The sequence below is a fragment of the Silurus meridionalis genome, chromosome 2 (genome assembly GCF_014805685.1).
Source record: "Silurus meridionalis isolate SWU-2019-XX chromosome 2, ASM1480568v1, whole genome shotgun sequence".
Taxonomy (NCBI): domain Eukaryota; kingdom Metazoa; phylum Chordata; class Actinopteri; order Siluriformes; family Siluridae; genus Silurus; species Silurus meridionalis.
Window position 1 is genome coordinate 28,641,450 of NC_060885.1, and position 19,682 is coordinate 28,661,131.

The 19,682-nt window shown below is 39.9% G+C and overlaps 1 protein-coding gene across 4 annotated transcripts in view; it reads right to left on the reverse strand.

Moving 5' to 3' along the window:
* Window positions 1-5,608: 5,608 nt before the first annotated feature.
* syt16 (synaptotagmin XVI) overlaps window positions 5,609-19,682 on the reverse strand; it is a 26,806-nt gene continuing 12,732 nt past the window's right edge. For 2 of the 4 annotated variants that reach the window (XM_046868949.1, XM_046868941.1), the window contains exons 2-7: window positions 19,198-19,374; window positions 14,533-14,754; window positions 13,271-13,566; window positions 10,030-10,482; window positions 9,721-9,904; window positions 5,609-8,921 (exon numbers count right to left, since the gene is read on the reverse strand). In XM_046868949.1, coding sequence (XP_046724905.1) covers window positions 8,608-8,921; window positions 9,721-9,904; window positions 10,030-10,482; window positions 13,271-13,566; window positions 14,533-14,754; window positions 19,198-19,374 — 1,646 coding nt within the window. In that variant the 3' untranslated portion in view covers window positions 5,609-8,607. Of the gene's footprint in view, window positions 8,922-9,720; window positions 9,905-10,029; window positions 10,483-13,270; window positions 13,567-14,532; window positions 14,755-17,302; window positions 18,815-19,197; window positions 19,375-19,682 lie in introns of those variants that run through there. The other 2 variants (XM_046868933.1, XM_046868957.1) reach the window with 2 other exon arrangements.

Genomic DNA, 19,682 nt, shown 5'->3' on the forward strand with positions numbered 1-19,682 from the left:
GCTCGTTAGCAAAACTCAAGTTTATCCTCTCTTAGCACGTGTCATACATATTTTATACACCACATTATAACATTTTCTATTATTTTAGATTCTTTGCTTGGAAACCGTGGCTCTTGTTAGCAGAACAATATTCAGGCAACAAGCTTTACACTTTACATTTACTTACAGAGATACAAAGTGCATGGCTTTTTTTTTTCGATCCCTGAAAACAGCAAAAAATCTAAGAAAGAAAGAAAGAATAGAGAAAATAAAGAAAGAAAGAAAGAGGCAGTTAGGCTCAAGTCTTATTTTACTTGTAAAAAAGCAAACCCTGATGCTCACAGATGCTTCTTGTAGTCCAGGTCACGCTGCAATATCTCGGCTTCCAAGTGTTCCAAGGGACGCACACATGTACGCGCACCCACCTTCACCTCCATCCTACTTTATTATCATTGCTGGATTTAAATTCTAGATCTTCAGTACAGCAGGATTTCGGCGGTTGTTATTAAGTAGCTAGAGGAAGATGGGATGTCCGTGTTCAGGCGTCACCATGACCTTCAGTCTCTTCCTGTCCACATAGAAAAGCCTCTCCCTTTCTTCTTCTTCTTCTTTCTCTCCATTCTTCGCTCTGTCTCGGTCCCTCTGGCCATCGTCCGAGTGGATCTTGCGCAGCAGGTTGTTGATGAGAACGGCGCGCCGCAGGAAGGCCTCGGGGTCGTCCAAGAAACGCAGTTTCTGCAGCGACAGGCGCAAAATGCAGCTGCGCTCCTCGCGTAAGATCAGGTGCTGCTTCGGCGAGGAAAGGAGAAGGAGCCGCAAGGTGAGAGAGACAGACATAGAAACAGATAGAGATCAATGGAATTAAGGGTGAGCAACAGGTAGAGAAAGAAATAAAGCATTAACGACAAATAGGGAATGCGAGAAAGACAGAGAAACATAGAGAAATAGAGGTAAGAGAGACAGGCAGGACAGGAAAAGGGAAATTTAAAAGCAGCAAATGAAAAACAAAAACAGAAAGAGATCAATTGAGGGAAAAGGGAGATCATGTGATGGAGTGAAAGCCAGGAAAGAAAAAGAAGCAATCAGAAAGTGAGAAAAACAATACGATGTGAGAAGTCATGTAACGAGAATAAATGAAAGGTAAAAGAAAAGAAATGGACAAATTGGTGGGAGGTAAAGAGAGAAAGAAAGGTAAGCACATTGCATTTTAGATATCCATGCCTTAAATTATACACTCTGTATGTCCTCATTGTAAACGAGAGCATTTAGAGAGGGAGAAACAAATGTGGATGAATGGGTGCGCTCACTTTTTGTAAATATCCATGTAGGCTTCCCTGGACATCCTCCTCTTCCGCATACTTTCTCTTGAAGTAGGCGACTTTCGACGTCGTTGATCAAAAAGGGCACGCTCACTGGGAAGGTCCTAAACACTGGGAATAAACATAGAATATAAAATGAATTGGTATGTATTATATATATATATATATATATATATATATATATATATATATATATATATATATATATATAGAGAGAGAGAGAGAGAGAGAGAGAGAGAGAGAGAGAGAGAGAGAGAAGTCAGTGTGCAGCTTGTATAGAAGTACAGATTTACTGTCCTCTAAAATAACTCAACATACAGTCATTATTGTCAGAATATCTGGCAACAAAGTGAGCACCCCTAGGTGATAACAGCTGTACATTGTGTAACCGTACAAAACCACATGTTCTATTCATCATGTTCATGTTATTGTCTGCTTGACAGGACCATACAAATTTGTGTATCTTGTATTAAAGCAGTAAAATGTTGGTGCTTTGAGTACAATTCTCTTATACTGACCACTGGATGTTCATGGCACTTCATGGCAAAGGACTCTGAAGGTAACACCCTGAAACTGAGTAACAGTACAGTGGCCACTGAGGGTATCATGGATTCCAATATGTAATGTGACATTCTGAAGTAGAACATGATGCCCTTTCCTTCAAGAACTGGGCAGAACAGCAGTTTTCCAACATAATAACGACCCCAAACACACCAACAAGATGACAACTCCATGCTGAATTAGTTGAAGCTGACGGCGATGGAGTGGTCATGTCTCCAGACCTGAACCCTATTGAGCACCTGTGGGGCATCCTCAAGCGATGGAGAACCTCAAGATGAAGAAGTGCCATGTGTTTAACATCCAGCAGCTCCCTGATATCATTATGGAGGAGTGGAAGAGGATCCTAGCAACAACCTGTGCCCCTCTGATAAATTCCATGCCCTGGAGGATTAAGGCTGCGCTAGTTAACAATGGTGCTTACACAAAATATTGACACTTTGGACACAGTTTATACTTTTCACTTTTGCCACTTATTTATACAATAATGGCTGTATGTTGAGTTATTTTTAGAGGTCAGTAAATCTGTACGTCTATACAAGCTGCACATTGACTGCTCTGAAATATATCCAAGTTCAATTTCTATAATATTTTCCCTTAAAAACAAATAATAAAATGGTTGCTGAACTGTGAGAGATGTACTCACTTTTTTGAGATACTGTGTGTGTCTGGGTGTGTATATTTGAATATATACATATGTATATATGTATATATAAATGTGTATATATATGCATGTGTGTGTATAAGGAAGTGTGTCCTGGCACTTCAGGGATTACTGAACATCTATTATCTTGTGTTTTGTAACAGTGCCACTAATGAGGTGTGTATAAGCAGGCGCCATGTTGGCACCAGAGGTTTGTGGAACATGTGCGACAAGCAAACACACACACCTTTGTAACGACGGCCGTGTTCACCTGAGCATCCTTCCTGTAACTAACACACACACACCCTCCAAGTCCTGTGAAGAAATCAGGAGAGACACAGATGAGGGTTTTTGATCAGTAATGCAAAGAGGTGTCAGTGTCAAAAACAGGCTTACAGAGAGAAATATAAATACACGTTCATAACTGAAACAAGCGACAAAATGTCAACAAGCTGTTTATGTGGAACCATTCCACCAGTTGCACAGAGTGGTCTCATATTCAAGAGAGCTCCATCCAGAGGTGGGCGTCAAGACGAATCAAGCCGATCCGAAAAGAATTACGTGTCACATCAGATCAAACGATGTCTTAAAACATAATACAATACATAATACATTAATACAACTGTACAAATACCATTTTCTAAAAACATTTTAGGCCATTACACTGTAGTACTACACGGATCAGGCATAACATTATGACCACCTGCTTAATACTGTGTTGGTCCGACTTTTGCTACCAAAACAGTCCTGACCTGTCGAGCATTAACACCATTAACATTTTCAGCAATTTGAGCTACAGGTGCTCCTCTGATGGATTGGACCCCCCGGACCAGCCTTCGCTCACTACGTGCACCAATGTGCCTTTGCCACCCATGACCACTCCCTAAGTGTATCAATGAGCCTTGGTTGCCAGTTCACCACTGTTCCTTCCTTGGACCACTTTTGATAGATACTGACCACTGCAAACCAAGAACACCCCAGAAGAGCTGCAGTTTTGGAGATGCTCTCACCCGGTCATCTAGCCATCACAATTTGTCAAACTTCTATACGCTTGCCAGATTTTCCTGCTTGAACACAGCAACTTTGAGGACAAAATGTTCACTTGCTTCCTAATATATCCCACCCACTAGCAAGTGCCATGATGAAGAGATAATTAGTGTTATTCACTCACCAATCATAATGCTATAATATTATAATGATATTCCTGATCGGTGCACATTGTAGTATACATTTTTGCAATCAATCACCCCTTAACGTGATCTACTATAAGAAATTATGTTAGTGTTTTTTGACCCGGAACAATAGTATATATTGCAATAATAGTACACAGAAACAAATATATACCTTCTTACCCTTTTAGAATTCACAGATTTACACTATTATGACCTGTGTACGGTTATAAAGCCTAAAATCTGTATTATCTTCTATTACAGCATGCGTTTCAAACGTACGCCCCTACCTGATTCAGCAGATTTTAAACCCAACAAAAGACAACAATGCTTACCTAAAAATGGTCACTGAGATCAGAATTAACTTTAAATAATGGGGTTTTTCAACAGATCCAATTTCAAGTGCCAAACACAGTGCAGCAGAATTTTTTCATATGATATTATGTCTGTATTCAGTGTGATTGTTAAAAAATGGGATCAATAGAGTCAAAATTTTAAAAGAAATCTTAAAGCTTTATTTCTATATTACTGGTAAAGATTCAGTGTTAAGGATGTGTCAAGTGAACAGTGGAAAACATCATGTGTGGGGTGAAAGAGACCAATATGCAATGTAAAGTTTGGGGAAATTATATTTGTTTTGGCAAATTCATGTGTGAAATGGGATGGATCTATGAGTGAAGTCGGCAAGTCAACGCCATGCTGTTAGACATTTTGATCCTAAAAGTGATTTTCCTGTGTTATGAACATTTTCTTTGGTATTTTCATGAAGTTTGAATGCATTAACGCGTACAGTGTGAATGAAATCAGTGATAAGGTACACTTTAAGACCAGGCACATCCATGCAATGCATGCAAACCAAGCAACTGAACGTGTGCAATGAATATTCTAAGAGGAAAAGATAGAAATGATCACAGCAGTGAAGCTTACCATTGATCATTAAGATGCAGGAGGAAAAGCCAGAAATCAGCTCCCACTCTTCTCTCCAGCTCAGTGGCTCATTATCACTCAAGTCTCCCGGATGTACACGCTTTAATACTCCGCTCCTGTCCCTGGTCCTGATGCAAGTGTGTGTGTGTGTGTGTGTGTGTATGTATGTAAGCGTGTATGATCACTTTTAAATAACACTCTATAATAACCCCCCCATCTCCCCGTTTTCTAACACAAAGCGAGGGCACGCGCCTCTCGCCGCCTCCTCATTGGCTCTCACTGCAACAGCTGTTTCGCTGTCGCTGGGCAACGAGTCACTAGGCAGCGATGACGCCACATCAGGCAAGCTCCAGGCTTTTATTTTTCTCACCACTCTCTCACGTGCTGCTGCTAGGCTCCGTGTACACGCACACACATACAAATTCATTTTCAATACATTTAAAAAGAAAACACACACATTCAATACATATAAAAAAGAATACACACACATACATTCATACACACAAAGGCAGGCACAAATGGTTTTTAGATCACAGGTGAGCCTTTTCAAGAGTTCATCTGTGACATTTCTCGCCTTCTTAATGCGCTTTAGAGTTAAGACCATCAGTTGTCTTGTGCTGGTGATTAACTCATGAGGCTGATTGAGAGAACGCAGTGTGCAAAGCTGTCTTTGAAGCAAAACGTGGCTACTTTTTAGACTTCTTTTAAAAATATATTGGGATGTTTAACACTTTTTTGTCTGTTAAACAATTCTATGTGTTCTTTAATGGTTTGGATGTCTTCAGTATTAATGTACAATGTCAAAAATTAAGAAAAAACACAGAAGGAGAAGGTGTGTCCAAACTTCTGACACATAGTGTATGTAAACCCAAACATATAAGAACACACACACACACACACACACACACACACACACACACACACACACACGAGTAATGTAAAGAAACACATGCAGGTACAGCATTAACAATGCACATAAAAACTAACAAAAGAATGTGTAACTACAAGTTTACTGATAGACAAAAATATATTATTAAATACAAAAACATTGGAACACACGATTTACACACACACGTTTACATGCGTCTCCATAACGCTGTAGAGTCTAAATTCTAACTTCTCTATCCATCCGCACACTGCATGCAGATGTAACACGTCATCAGGCACTTCATATTCACGTACAGAGCGAAACATGCGTTATATTCAAATATATTTCAGCTCGTCACAGACAACATAAGGGGTTTGAGCCTCTGTAAATTCCAGACATGCAGTTTATCCGAGACAAAGGGCTGGACAATGGACAGTATGTGAAATGTAAACACTTTTACATGATTTTCATCTCTAAAAAACGACCTCGGCTTATATACTGTGACGTTCCAAAGCTACAATACAACAAATTCATGGTGTTTAAGGTTTAAGTTGTACAACCCCGTGTGACATTACAGCTTCAAAGGCATCATAATACACATGATATTGTACTGAATACTAAGTTGTTTGGTTATTTTTACCCTTTAATATCATACCCAGAAGTCATTACTCTTAGCAACAACATATTGCACTTGGTATAATGCTGTTGAAGGTAGCTAATGCTGTCACTTACATTATAGTAGCTGTAAAGAGTCATTCCCTTACAAGCCTTTCTTTCATTTTTGTGCTCTTTCTTAGCTCTGACACTAAAGACTCCTTCCATACATGCTAAAATAAAATATTTATCATAGCCACTGTTAGAGAAAATACATCAATTCCTTCTGACCAATTAGAATCGAGAATATGATTTAAAAATAGTGCTGTGATTCCTCATTACCCCAATGGACAATATCGTTATTTGGCTTGTTGTGCATTAATCTTACTACATCCTGGGCATTTCCTGATTTCATTCTTTAACAACTAATGAACACACCGTATAAAACATCATCATCACTTGTCTACTAAGATACAGATGTTTTTTCCACAACACATCCAGCAACAGCATCCTCCGCTCAAAAGCCCCAAGCTAGACTGAGTTCATCAGAGGCATATAATTACGCTTCCTTTCACGCAATCACGAGCGCTCGAGCAGCGATAATGGCGGAGCAAGCACTCCAAGTTGAGCTGAGCTGTGACATCACTTCCTGGAGATGAAAAGGACTGATAATGTAAACCATGTAAAGGAGATGATTCTGGTTGTCCTAAAAGTTCAGTCTTTGAGAATAAAGCATGGGTTGATGCACACACTGTGTGAATTCATGCTTTGTTGAAACTTCAGGAAACATCAGGAGACATCAAGTTGAAGTATGTTGCATATTTTAGCAGAATTTTCTTATCAAGCACTGAATCAGAATCTTCCTTTAAAGTCATCTCTGATACTAGCAATCCAACTGAATCATCAAGGTTGGGCTTGTGTCTGTTGAAGGGTTACTGAGCAACAGCTTGTTATTAAATATTACTATTATCATTATATAAATACTTTTTTGTTTCATTTGATAACTTCACTATAAACCTCGGTACATCTCTGTTTCCTCTGCAATATGAATTCTGAAAAGATACAGGAATGTGGTTGCTATGGGTTGCTAGGTAAGTTAATTTTTTTCTAGCTCATACATGACCTTGAGCACCCAGGCCTTTGTAAGTAACGTTTGAAAGAAATTACAGGTTGGTTGAGAACAAGAGACTAAAAGAATAACACTGGTGTGAAAAAGAATTATATAAACCCTATTTAAAAAATCCATTTTTTGCAGGCCTGTATTTTTTGCCTGCAAATTATATATAAAAGAAAAGGAACAGAAAAAACTTCACATTCCACACTACTGAATTCAAAACAGGTTTTCATTTCTAAAATGTGTTGAGATTTGAGATCTGTGTTTGTTGCAGAATCAACCCTAGGGTTTGTGAATAAAATAATAAAAATACAAGTGAACATGATTTTGGGTATTATAAAATTAAGATGATACAAAGTCAAAATTTGGCATCGATATCTTAAAATCATAGATCTACCCTGTTGGTATTGGTGTAATTTTGTAGGTAAATTATGGATCTAGCCTGGTGGTGTCTAATGTTATGGGGAAATAATAGATCTAGTGTGGTGGTAGTTGTCTAATGTTGTGGAGAAACCATTATACAACAGGAGATTCATTGTAAAGTGCAACTGGCAAATGTGCAAAAATAGAATTGCAGTCTTTCCATCACCATATGCATTTTTGTCTCATGGTCTTCTAATGATATCTTCCTCTTGCTCGACTTTAGCCTTTACCTTATAACAACATTTAATGGAAATCCATTACCACCAGCTTATCATCTCTCAATTCTCTCTCTCTCTCTCTCTCTCTCTCTCTCTCTCTCTCTCTCAGAAAACATTTTCCTTTCCCACTACACTATCTTTCATAGGCCAGTAACCTGAAGATGTCCAGATGAATGTATTTGTTTTGTACTATTATACTTACAATTATGTGCTTTATGATTGTTGTTTGTAATGTTTCTGTTTTTTTTTTTTTATAAAATGCTTACTCAGAAGAGGTAATAAGTGGAGTGACTGCAGTGACCATGATACCAGAACCAGCAGTGTACTGTACATTTAATGAGAAATGATCATTCTTATTTCAATTCAATTCAATTTTTTTAACTACATGTGATGCACCCTGAAGTTTGTACATAGTGCATCTGTGCATGTTTATGGTCCAAATCTTTTCAAATTGGATTATTTAATGATAATAATAAAAGAAATAATCCTTCTCTTTTGTTAGAAAGATATTTTTGAGAACAATGCTTCTGTGTGCCTGTTAATATTTAACCCCATTCTTGCAGTGTGGTTTACATGACATGTAAGGAATGAAGGTGTGTATTTCTTTTGCTTTATATCATCTGTCCAATCTTACACCACGACCATCAAATCTCCCCTGCATATTTGTTTCCTTTGCTAATGGGATTTTGTTATTTGTTCTGTTTCGTATGATCTCATTGCTGTCACCATTTTAAGCCCAACCCTGCTGATGCTGTTGGATTCCTGTCATCAGCTTCCTCCATCTGTCCTGTTCGTCTACGCCTCGAGGAGAGCGTGCCACCTGCACACCTGCTGGTTGCTGCTCTCCTTCATGTCCTGCCAGTGAAGCGACTCCTCCTCGCCACTACTGTTCTGGCCCAGTGCCAGCCAGCCGATCATCTCCTTGCGCTTCATGTTGCGGCGGTTGTAAACGGCCACCATGAGGGTGACATCAGAGAGCTGGAACAGCGCCACTTGGAAGACGAACGTCTCCTTGAACACCGGGTTAGGATGTCCGCGGCGCACCGACGTCTTGCACCGGGAGATCTCCTGACCCATGGAGTTGAGCAGAGTCAGCTTTGCGTACGTATCTACGAAAAATGTATTTGGTGGCATCAGAACCAACACACAATAGAGTTAACATGATGAGATGCAAAGATGGGTTTTACAAATCTGTGTCTGCACAGTTCTCTCTAAACACATTATTCTTTAGAATAATGCTCCTTACATAAAATTGAAAAACAGTTAACAGTCATTTACAGTACATAATATCATCAAAGTTTGAAGGAATCTGCAGGGACAAGGGCGAAAATCAATACTGGATGCCTGTCCTCCAGACTAAAGTGGAGAGGGACTATCTGGCTTGTTATCAGTGCTCAGTCTAAAAAGCCACATCTCTGATAGTATGGGAGTGCATACCATCAAATACCATCACCTTGCACATTTGGAAAGGCTCATGAAATCTGAACAGTATATACAGGTTTTACAAATCCCTCCAGAAAATGTCTTTTTTCAGGGAAGGCCTTGATTATTTAAGCAAGACAATACTAACTGCATACTGCATCAATTACAGTAGCATAACTTTGTAGTAGACTGGCCTGCCTGCAGTCTAGACCTTTCACCATCTAAAAACATTTGGTGCATCATGAAACAGAAAACACAACAAAGGACATCCAGAACTGTCGAGTAGCTATAATCCTATATCAGACACATATGGGACAGAATTTCTCTCCAAAAGTTTAGCAACTGGTCTCAGTTTTCAGATGTAAACGGACAGAAGACACGTTGCTACACCGTGGTAAACATGACCCTGTCCCAACTTTTTGAGATGTGTTGAAGTATTAAAACCACTGCAATATGTTTTTCTTCCATGTGTGTGTGTATATATACCAGGGGGTCGGTTGAGTGCCAGGTTGCGAAAGTGGCTCCCTTTGATGACCTCAACTGAGAGGCGACCTGTGGTGGGGTTGTAGGCCAGACCAAGCAGCAACTCAGGAATTCCACCGTGAGAGAGAGACTGGTTGGAGGAGGTGCTGTCAGGAGGAGCACTCACACACAGCTCAGAGTCCAAAGCCTACATAGAAAGAGACATAAATGTGTGTGTGTGTGTGTGTGTGTGTGTGTACTCAGATGTATGTGTGAGTATTATCGGAATTAAACCAATACACGTATTGTATACAAACACGTCCACTCACACACCTTCAGGTTGCTGCGAGGTTCCAGGACGAGCGTGACCTCGTGTCTTTCGGTGTTGAGTTTGTTGAGCGAGTAGATGGTTTCTCCCATCATCTTCTCTCGGTTCATCTTGCCTATGGCGTACAGGCGGAAGCGCAGAGCCGACGTCTTCAACTCAGAGGCATCGAGTCTTGTGAAGCGGAATGTCTCCTCAAACCGTGGAGTCGAGCCCCTCTGCACGGCGGTCTTGTAACGTTGACGTTTTCCTGGCAACAGCACCACGCGCACCTGCCATGTGTCCATGCCGCTCCGCGCTTTATCCGGGATGTCCAGCGACTTCACTACGGTGACCAGAAGCTTAGAGGAGTCAGGACGGTAACTGAGAACAATCACTAGGTCACCACATTTGGAGATTGGCAGGCGGGGTGTTGTGCTTGGGGGGTGGGGCTCTGAGATTACGCTGGCCGCACGTTCATGCTAATGAGAAAATAAACAAAAAATTCAACACAAATGAAAAAAGAGTTATACACAGATTGTATTTCTTAGATTGGAGCAGATGGAAACACACAAATACAAACACAGAGCTTGCTCCTAATGACACACACACACACACACACACACACACACACACACACATACAGTGAGTGTTTCAGCTTTGAACAGATGGAAGAAGAGGAAGTTTCATTTACACTCTGACTGGGAGCCAAATGATACAAAACTGCACCAAAGAACATTCAAGTTGTCCACCATATGGTTAAAGAGGTCAGGGGCATGGAGAAGTTTAATTTACGTTTATAGATCATTAGACATGCTGTCACCAAAACTAGAGCTGTGCTCTTTTTAAACCCATAAAATATCATTGGAGTGGGTGGTTTTTATTCTCTTTTGGACAGGAGCAGGCAGTCTTTACTCTCATATGGGCAGGAGTGACTGGGTTTAACTATCATGTAGGCAGGAGTGGACAGAGGTCACTCTTGTGTGGGCAGGAGTGGGTGGGTTTTGCTCTTGTGGAAAGCAGTATGCAGGCTTTACTCCTATGTATGAGGTGGTATCAAAAAGTTTTGAGACTAACTCTGTTTACAAGAAAGTACTTTATTCATCTATGTTAACACACTATCACCTTTACAATAGTCCCTTGCAATACAGCGCCCCCAGCGATCTCTCATCGTTTTCCAGCAATGTTCTGCCACTTAAAACACCTAGACCGACGCATTACAGCATCACCGTATGTCAAACATATGTTTTGTCAAACCTCTCTGTGGCAAATTTGCCCAGTTTCATGCAGAATTTCACAAAAATGCATACGCGGTAATGCACATGGTCATAATAGCGCCAGTCAGCACCATTAGTCTTGAAACTTTTTGATACCACCTTGTAGACAGAAGTTATTGGGTTTAATGCTCCTGTAGGCTGGAGTAGGTGGGTTTTCCTCTTATATAGTCAGAAGGGATTGGGTTTTACTCCCATGATGGCATTAGTGGGCAGATTTTACTCTAGTGGGCAGGTTTTACTTATGTAGACAGAAGTAATGGGATTTTACTCTCATGTTGTCATTGATGGGCAGAGTTTATTCTTGTGTGTGCCTTAATGGGCGGTTCTTACTCTCATATAGGCAGGGTAGTTGGGGTTTGCTCTTGTGTGGGCGGGATGTGAAAGGGCATTACTCACATATTGACAGGAATGGGCGGAATTTAATCCTATGGGAGCATAATTAAAAATATTTTACTCTTATGAAGGCATGTGTGCAAGGGTGGGTGCGGTTTACTCTCATGTTGGCAGGGTTGGGCAGAGTTTATAGTTGGGTGCGCAGGGTTGGATAGGGTTTCCTCTCATGTAGGCATGAAGTCAAGTGGGCAAAGAACTGGTTTGGCAAGAGTGAGAAGAGTGTACTCTTATGCTTGAGGGGCAAAGCAAGAAGTAAACTGTACATGGCGTGATGCTTACATTGCAATGTGCTTCAACTCCTGTTGTGCGAAACCAGAATTTTCTCACTCACTCACACAAACCCAGAGCTCAACAGTGTGAGAAGAGCACAGACAGCATATTTGACGCATGATGACTTGTGAATATTCAGGATCAGTAATTATGATAAATCACCAAACTCATGACTATTCATACACATCATTCTGTTACACCATAATTCAGTTTGTACATCAGACTGAACAAAGAGCAAGCACAGAGACAGAAAGTGAATAAGAGACAGAGTGACAGACAGACATAAAAGCAAAGAGACACACAAACAGATACACACACACACACACACACACACACACACACACACATATATATATATATATATATATATATATATATATATATATATATATATATATATATATATATATACACACACACACACACACACACACACACACACACACACACACACACACACATATATATATATATATATATATATATATATATATATATATATATATATATATATATTATACTTGATTTAATAAATGTTTGTCTGTCTGTTGATCTGTCACTCTGTAGTATACATCTTATATAGAATGACAGACTACAAGACAGCGAAAAAAAAAGAGCGACAAGAGCTGCAGTTTTGGAGATGCTCTGACCCAGTCATCTACCTATCTCAATTTGTCAAACTCACTCAAATCCTTATGCTTGCCCATTTTTCCTACACAATAACTTTGAGGACAAAATGTTCACTTGCTGCCTAATAATAAATCCCACCCACTAACAGGTGCCATAATGAAGAGAAAATCAGTGTTATTCACTTCACCTGTCATAATGTTATACATAAACGGTGTACTAGCATTTCAACAGACAAACAAACCAACAGACACAGTCGTGCTGAGTCACGGGTAAAGGCATAGCTTGCCTGACTCAAATCAGCCAAAAAAACACACAGGTCGCTTTCCACGCCTCCTGCTTCATTTTCCTGCCAAAAGTGTTATTGCTAAAAAGAGGACAACTTAAATGAGCAACAGAAATAAAAATAAAACCATCAGGCTCGCACACATGCAGTACTCGTGGCACTTGTGGCTGCAGACTGTTCAAACAAACAGACAGAGAGACAGACTGATAGACACACAGATATATACCATAGAATGACAGACTACCAGACAGGCAGAAAGACCAGCAGACACCGAAATATATACACTATAAAATGACTGAAGGGCAGATATATACAAAAGTGTGGCATTCCAACAGACAGACAGACAGACAGACAGACAGACACACACACACACACACACACACACACACACACACACACACACACACACTCCAGTACCTCAGGGCTCCAGGTAGACGAGCTGTCTGTAGCCTCATTGTAATCGTAACCTGGATTATCCATTGCCATGTCCATCTCTGTGTGTGACAAAGGAGTCCGGCGTCCCAAGCTTCCCTGCCGACTTTTATGACCCCGGGACAGTGTCTCAGATCCCTGAGAGCCCACAGAGGACACACGTCCCCTAACAGATGATGCATCTGCCACACTAAGGTCTCTTTGGAACAGTGACTCTGTTAAAGGATCCCTCTGCTCTGAGAGTGGCTCTTGAAAACTTCTTCTGCTAAGTCCTTCTGCGTCTACAAAGGAAAAACATTAAAATACCCCCAACATGGTGAAGCTTGTGTGTGATGAAGTGAAATTTCATTCTAAATTTAAAAGATAAAGCATGGAAATGAGGATTTTTAGGATTCTAAAAATCCAATTGTCTCTAATATAATTTCATACATCAGTTTCCCTTTGTGTTTCCTTTTCTCCCTATTTTTTTTTATACATTTTTTACTTTAAATGCCCTGTTACTTATTTTTTTCTCTTAATTTTTTTACCCTTCCCCCTTTGTTTAACAAGTCTTAGTCTACCCTGTTGTGTTTGAGCAGGAAAACCTGAAATGATCATAAACGTTATTAAAACGAGCAGATTCAGATATATTTTATATTGCGTTCGTTAATATTACTGATTACCGCAGACCACTCAGGACTGCGCTGGCCTTTTCCCCAACATTAAACATTTCATCTCAATAGGACAGAAAAATATTTAACTGAATTTTATAAATTACAGAAATGTCAGTGAGGAAATCCACTGAATGCATTTTATATTTGTATTTTTTTAATATAATGAACGAACGCTGTCTGAAAGAACTAAATGTTCCGTTTCAGCAATGTGAAGATACCGTGTTACCGTGACGACCGAAGACCTGCGTCATTATGGAAATTGAAAACAAGGCCACCGTGACCGAAATTTCCAAGAAATAACATTTGGCTTGTGTTATAAAAAAAAGAGATTTGTTGACGTTATTCAGGAAGAGGCCGAGGTTCCGCAGGGCAATGCACCAGCTCGACACACCACACAGAGTTTTACATTTTCTCAATTTTATTGCAGTATTCCTTGGCTGTGTGTATTGGCCAACAAGTTTGTAGCATCTCATTCTGTGTTGCCTAAAATGGCCTGTAATAATTATATAGTTTGTGTTGAACATCGCTATGTGCTTTGTTATGAATGGTGGGTTAGCAATGCAAGAAGCCACACCCACTTCATTATTTGTGTACCTTCACAGTCTGATGGTTCAGTGCTGCCCTCCTCCTTCACCTCCTGTTCAGGGAGAAGCCGTTCAAACTTGCGCTCTCGCCCTGGTGCACTCTGGGTAGTGACTTCTGAGATTCCAGAGCGAAAACTCTGAGACCTTGAGACTGATATCTCGAAGCGCTTCACAATCTCCTCCTCACTGTCTGAAGAACTGGAGATCTCACCATCATCCCCGTAACTGTTTACTACACACAAATATATATCAGAAAAAAACTTTAAACATCATCAAATACAATTTCATTATGCATTATATTCTATCTATCTATCTATCTATCTATCTATCTATCTATCTATCTATCTGTCTGTCTGTCTGTCTGTCTGTCTGTCTGTCTGTCTGTATGTCTGTTCATTGATCTATTGGTCAGACTATCCATTATTTTATCCATCCATCCATCCATCCATCCATCCATCCATCCATCCATCCATCCATCCATCCACATCCATCCATGTAAAATGTAAATATAACTGAACTCGCACACTCCAATAAAATGCATTGAAACGGTTCTCTTTTCTGCTCTGCAGCAGTCTCCATGGTTATGCCCTTCTCACACTTGAGTGTTTTCTTCTCGTCCTTCTCATTTACCCCCATCCCTGCATCCCCCCAGCCCTTAAGACACACAAACATGTTCGGCTGCCATGGCAACTCTGCCTCATACCAAGCTGTTATTGACTGATTGGTGAAAACTGAGATCTTTATTTAACCTGGAGTGGCTTCTGAGAGCACACAGCACACACCCTGCATTAGAACAGTGTGTGTGTGTGTGTGTGTGTGTGTGTGTGTGTGTGTGTGTGTGTGTCGATGTGTGAGACATCCACAGCACGCATGGATACTTGTTCATATCACATTAGTATGAGTTGATATTTGGTTCTACAACATTGCATTGTTATAAATTTTATATATAAAAAAGTCTGTATCCTGGTGTATGAAATCCCAACATGGAGCTATATTGTTATCTGCATGGAGCTATTTTAATTACACTTTTATAGACATTGGCACACCTGACATCTCCAGCTCCAGAATATGTGGTCGTTCCCCACAAAGTTGAAGACACAATTGTATAGAATGTTTTTGCACATGGTAGCATGAAATTGTTCCTTTACTTGAAGTAGATCAAACCTGTTCCAGCATGACACTGCTTCTGTGCACAAAGCCAGCTCCATGAAAATATGCTTCACATGCGTTTGAAGTGGAAGATCTCTTTCTGTAGAGCTCCAAGCCTATTGAACACCTCTGGGATGAATGTAAATGCTGACTGCACCCCAGGCCTCCTCACCTCACCTCAATATCTGAATTGTACTAACACCCTCCTAACACTAACACATTTCTAACACCAAGGAATTAATCTCCACAAATCTCTAGAGGATTATCTGCCCAGAAAAGTGGAAGTCATTCAAGTAGCAAATTTTAATACTAAATATGTTATGGGATGTTCAAAAAGCAATATGAATATCCACAAACCTATTGCATAAAGAAAGATTATCATAGGAAATGGAGGCAAAGATAGAGACATAGCAAAACAGGAACAAGAGAACATGGGTAAAGAACTTCTCTTAGAATTGAAAATTTACTGGCAATGTGCAAAATTTGCTAGCATGAGATAGAACTAGCACTGTTTATAGCTAGCAAAGTATGCTAGAAATAATGACGTTTACAAAAAGGAAAAAAAATAGAAAACAGCTGGAAAAGAAACATCCTTATTTATGGAGCACTGCCTGAAATGTTCAGATATGTCAGAGTAAAATCTGTGAATAATCAATTGAATATTTGTTTATACAAGAACAAAAACTCAAAGTCACACTCCTGCACATTAACGTAAAGCTCAGGAGCACACGTCAACGAACTGACTCACATTGTATGTATGGGTTTTATGTGAGATGTCTCTTCATTACTGGTACAGATGAAGAGTGTTTGAACCTTCTGCTAATGTGTGTGTGTGTGTGTGTGTGTGTTTGTTTACTTTCTGAGGGCGGCTGCTCTCTCTGCATATCAGTTTACTCATTAGACGTAGACTCAGAAATGCAAACAAATACACACACACAGACACACACACAGAGAGCTCTGAATACTATCCTTCACTTAAATGTGTTCAGTTCATCACTGTCCTAATTTCCCAATTATTCTAAAAAGGAACAGATTAAAAAAATAATAATAAATAAGTGTTAAAGTGATAAATGCTGAAACAAAATCTGTTCTCAGAAGATTGCGACCAAAATGCTAAGAAGTATCTAAACAGAGCGGTACATTATATAGACAAAGGTTAGTGGAACATCCCATTGAGTCTCCATTTGCTTTTATAATAACCTCCACTCTTCTGGGAAAGAGTGCCACTAGATTTTGGAATGTGCTTGTGGAGATTTGTGTTTAGACAGCTACAAGTGTGTTAGTTAAGTCAGTTACTGATGTAGGTGAGGAGGCCTGGGGTGCAGTCAGCATTCACATTGATCCCAAATGTGTTCAATAGGGTTGAGGTCAGGGCTCTATAGCAGGAGATCTTCCACTCCAGATCAAGTAAAGCATATCTTCACGGTGCTGGCTTTGTGCACAGCAACATTTCATTCTGGAATAGGTTTAGGTCTCCTAGGTCATGTGAACAGAAATTTTAATGTAACTGCATACAAAAAACATCCTATACACTCATGAGCTTGTAACAGTTTGGGGAAGAACCACATATGCCTGGAAAAGTCAGGTATTTCAGTATGTTTGTATTAAAAACTGAACTAGCAGGTTCTCACCAGCACTGGGTGGATGTGAGGACGCAATGCTTCGCCTGCTTTCCACATCCTCCATTTCCTCATTAATGGGAGTCAGACGACCTGCTATTGGCTCTATTAGACCTCTGGAAGCCAGCTGAGCATTTATGACCTGAAGCCTCTCCTCGGAACTCATGGATGAAACGTCCACCTGAGTTTGGTTCACCTCTATGACCTCAGACTCTGAGTCAGAGTTTGGTTTGGGTCCTAGGTTTAGGAAGGAGGCTTTTACTGTGTCTGAGAACTGAGAAAACCAAACTGAGAACGCTGATGGAGAGGAATCGGCCATTTTAGTTGAGGCTGGGTATCACTAATTAACCAATGATCCTCAATCTCAATGCAAAGAACACATTTAATAGCAAGATGCGTGCAGATATCTTTAGGAAGGTCTTCTTTGTTGTTCAAAGATACACCTGATACACTATTTAGGGATGTCCAAAAGGCTCCTATTCAAAAACTATATTTCACAACACCTCTACTCAACCACACTCCTTCAAAAACCTCTGGGCAAAGTCTCACAAGATATTGAAGAATGCTTAGTTTAAAGATCTTCTTAAAATATCTACATGCCTTTAACTGAGCTACCTTCTAAGGTGGTTTCCAATAGTTTCTACCATGACCCCAAGTCAAAGGTCCCTGGAAAACTGATGATGTTGATGAATGTTGAATCAATGTAATCCCAATATAGTGGAAAAACCCAATGACACAGAGATCTATAGACAGATCAACTAAAACCTTCTATTATACTTCTACATGCCGAGATGTCTTTCAAAGACAATTCCCAGTAACAGCAGCAGTGTCACAACCAGTTCAAAGGTTGCTGGGCATTTGGATGATATTTAGTCCAAACATCTTCTGAAAGATACATTCACTACCAAGGGTTATTTTTTAAAAACAAATACTAAGCACACCAATCCCAAAACTTTGGAAGTGTAGACAACATCACTGATGCTCCTGTGCCATTGAAATCATCCGATCATAGGAAAACATTCTGAGGATAAATAGATCGAAATGTGTATCTTGCTGAGTCTGCGGATGTTCGGAAAGATCTACTCCGTACCTTCTACTCTGCCTAAACTTTGTCTGTTGAAACCAATATTTACTGTAGTAATGTCACAACCACACCAATCCAAATGTTCCTGGAAAGTTTTGCTGCTATTGTATCCTTGTAATCCTGAAGAGTCCATAAAAGTTCAGAGCTATAGAATACCTTCTTCTTCTGCTACCTCCAAGAAATGTCTGATTTCCAGTAGCATCATGGAGTAGTATAAAATTTCTTGGAAAGTTGATGACAAGAAGAAAAACACATTTTTCCTGAAGTTCTTGAAGAAACCTCAGTCCAATAAAGCTCAGAAAATGTTGTTTTTAAAAAACAATCTGCAGGCAATGCCTTACCTCAACCAGACCAAACCTTTTTTAAGGCTATTGATGTAGTTGAGAAGTTATATCCTTGTATTCCCAGCTGAAGGAATACAGGCAGGTGCAGGTGGGGATCTGACCACATGGTAGGTGTTTGCAAAGGGAGGCACTCAAACTAGAAATACCACAGCACTAAATACACAGAGTGTAATGAGTCTTTCCATGATATGCGTGTATATGAGAGTGGGATAACGTTCAACCAGGAACTGGTCTACTTTTTAAAAGTCCTCAGAGCAATAATTATATGACTCAAGTCACTGATATTGTATATTAGCAACTAAAAGGAACAATCGGCAGAAAATTGTCATGTCCGTGATACAAACATCCCTCATTCAAATGCCCAAAATATGTGGAAATGTGTTAGGTAAAGATGATATCTACCCTCGTCTCTACACATGATCAAATCCTCACTCTGATTAAAAAGTCCGTGCCCCCATACGTCATGGCTGTGTACTCACCCAGACCCTGGTGGATCCCAGAGCGTTCCTTGCGTTTGCGATGGCCACGAAGCTCGAAGCACGGCAGGCCCCCTACCCGGGCGAAACACAGCTTCTTGTTGATGAAAAGGAAGAGGATGGTAAGCAGCACGACGAAGACACCCACTGCGGACAAGAAGCCGATGGCCTCGGGTGTTACTGCAGTAAGGAAAAAGGATGCACAAGGGGGTAAGAATAGACATAAAGCACCAAGCATGAAAAAAACTGTAAAGTTTGGGTTCATAGTGGGAACCAAAAAAATTTAACAATTATTTATTTTACAATCATTTATTCCAGGGCAAAGAAATTAAAATCTGATTCTATTAGTTTTATTAATTTAATCACAGTTCTAATAATTTTTCAGAATGTTAAGCTGGTTCTCAACTTAGATTTTTTTTTTTTTATGTGTAAATAGTCAGATTAAAACATAACGACAACAACATGACGGGAGTGACATTGATTTTATT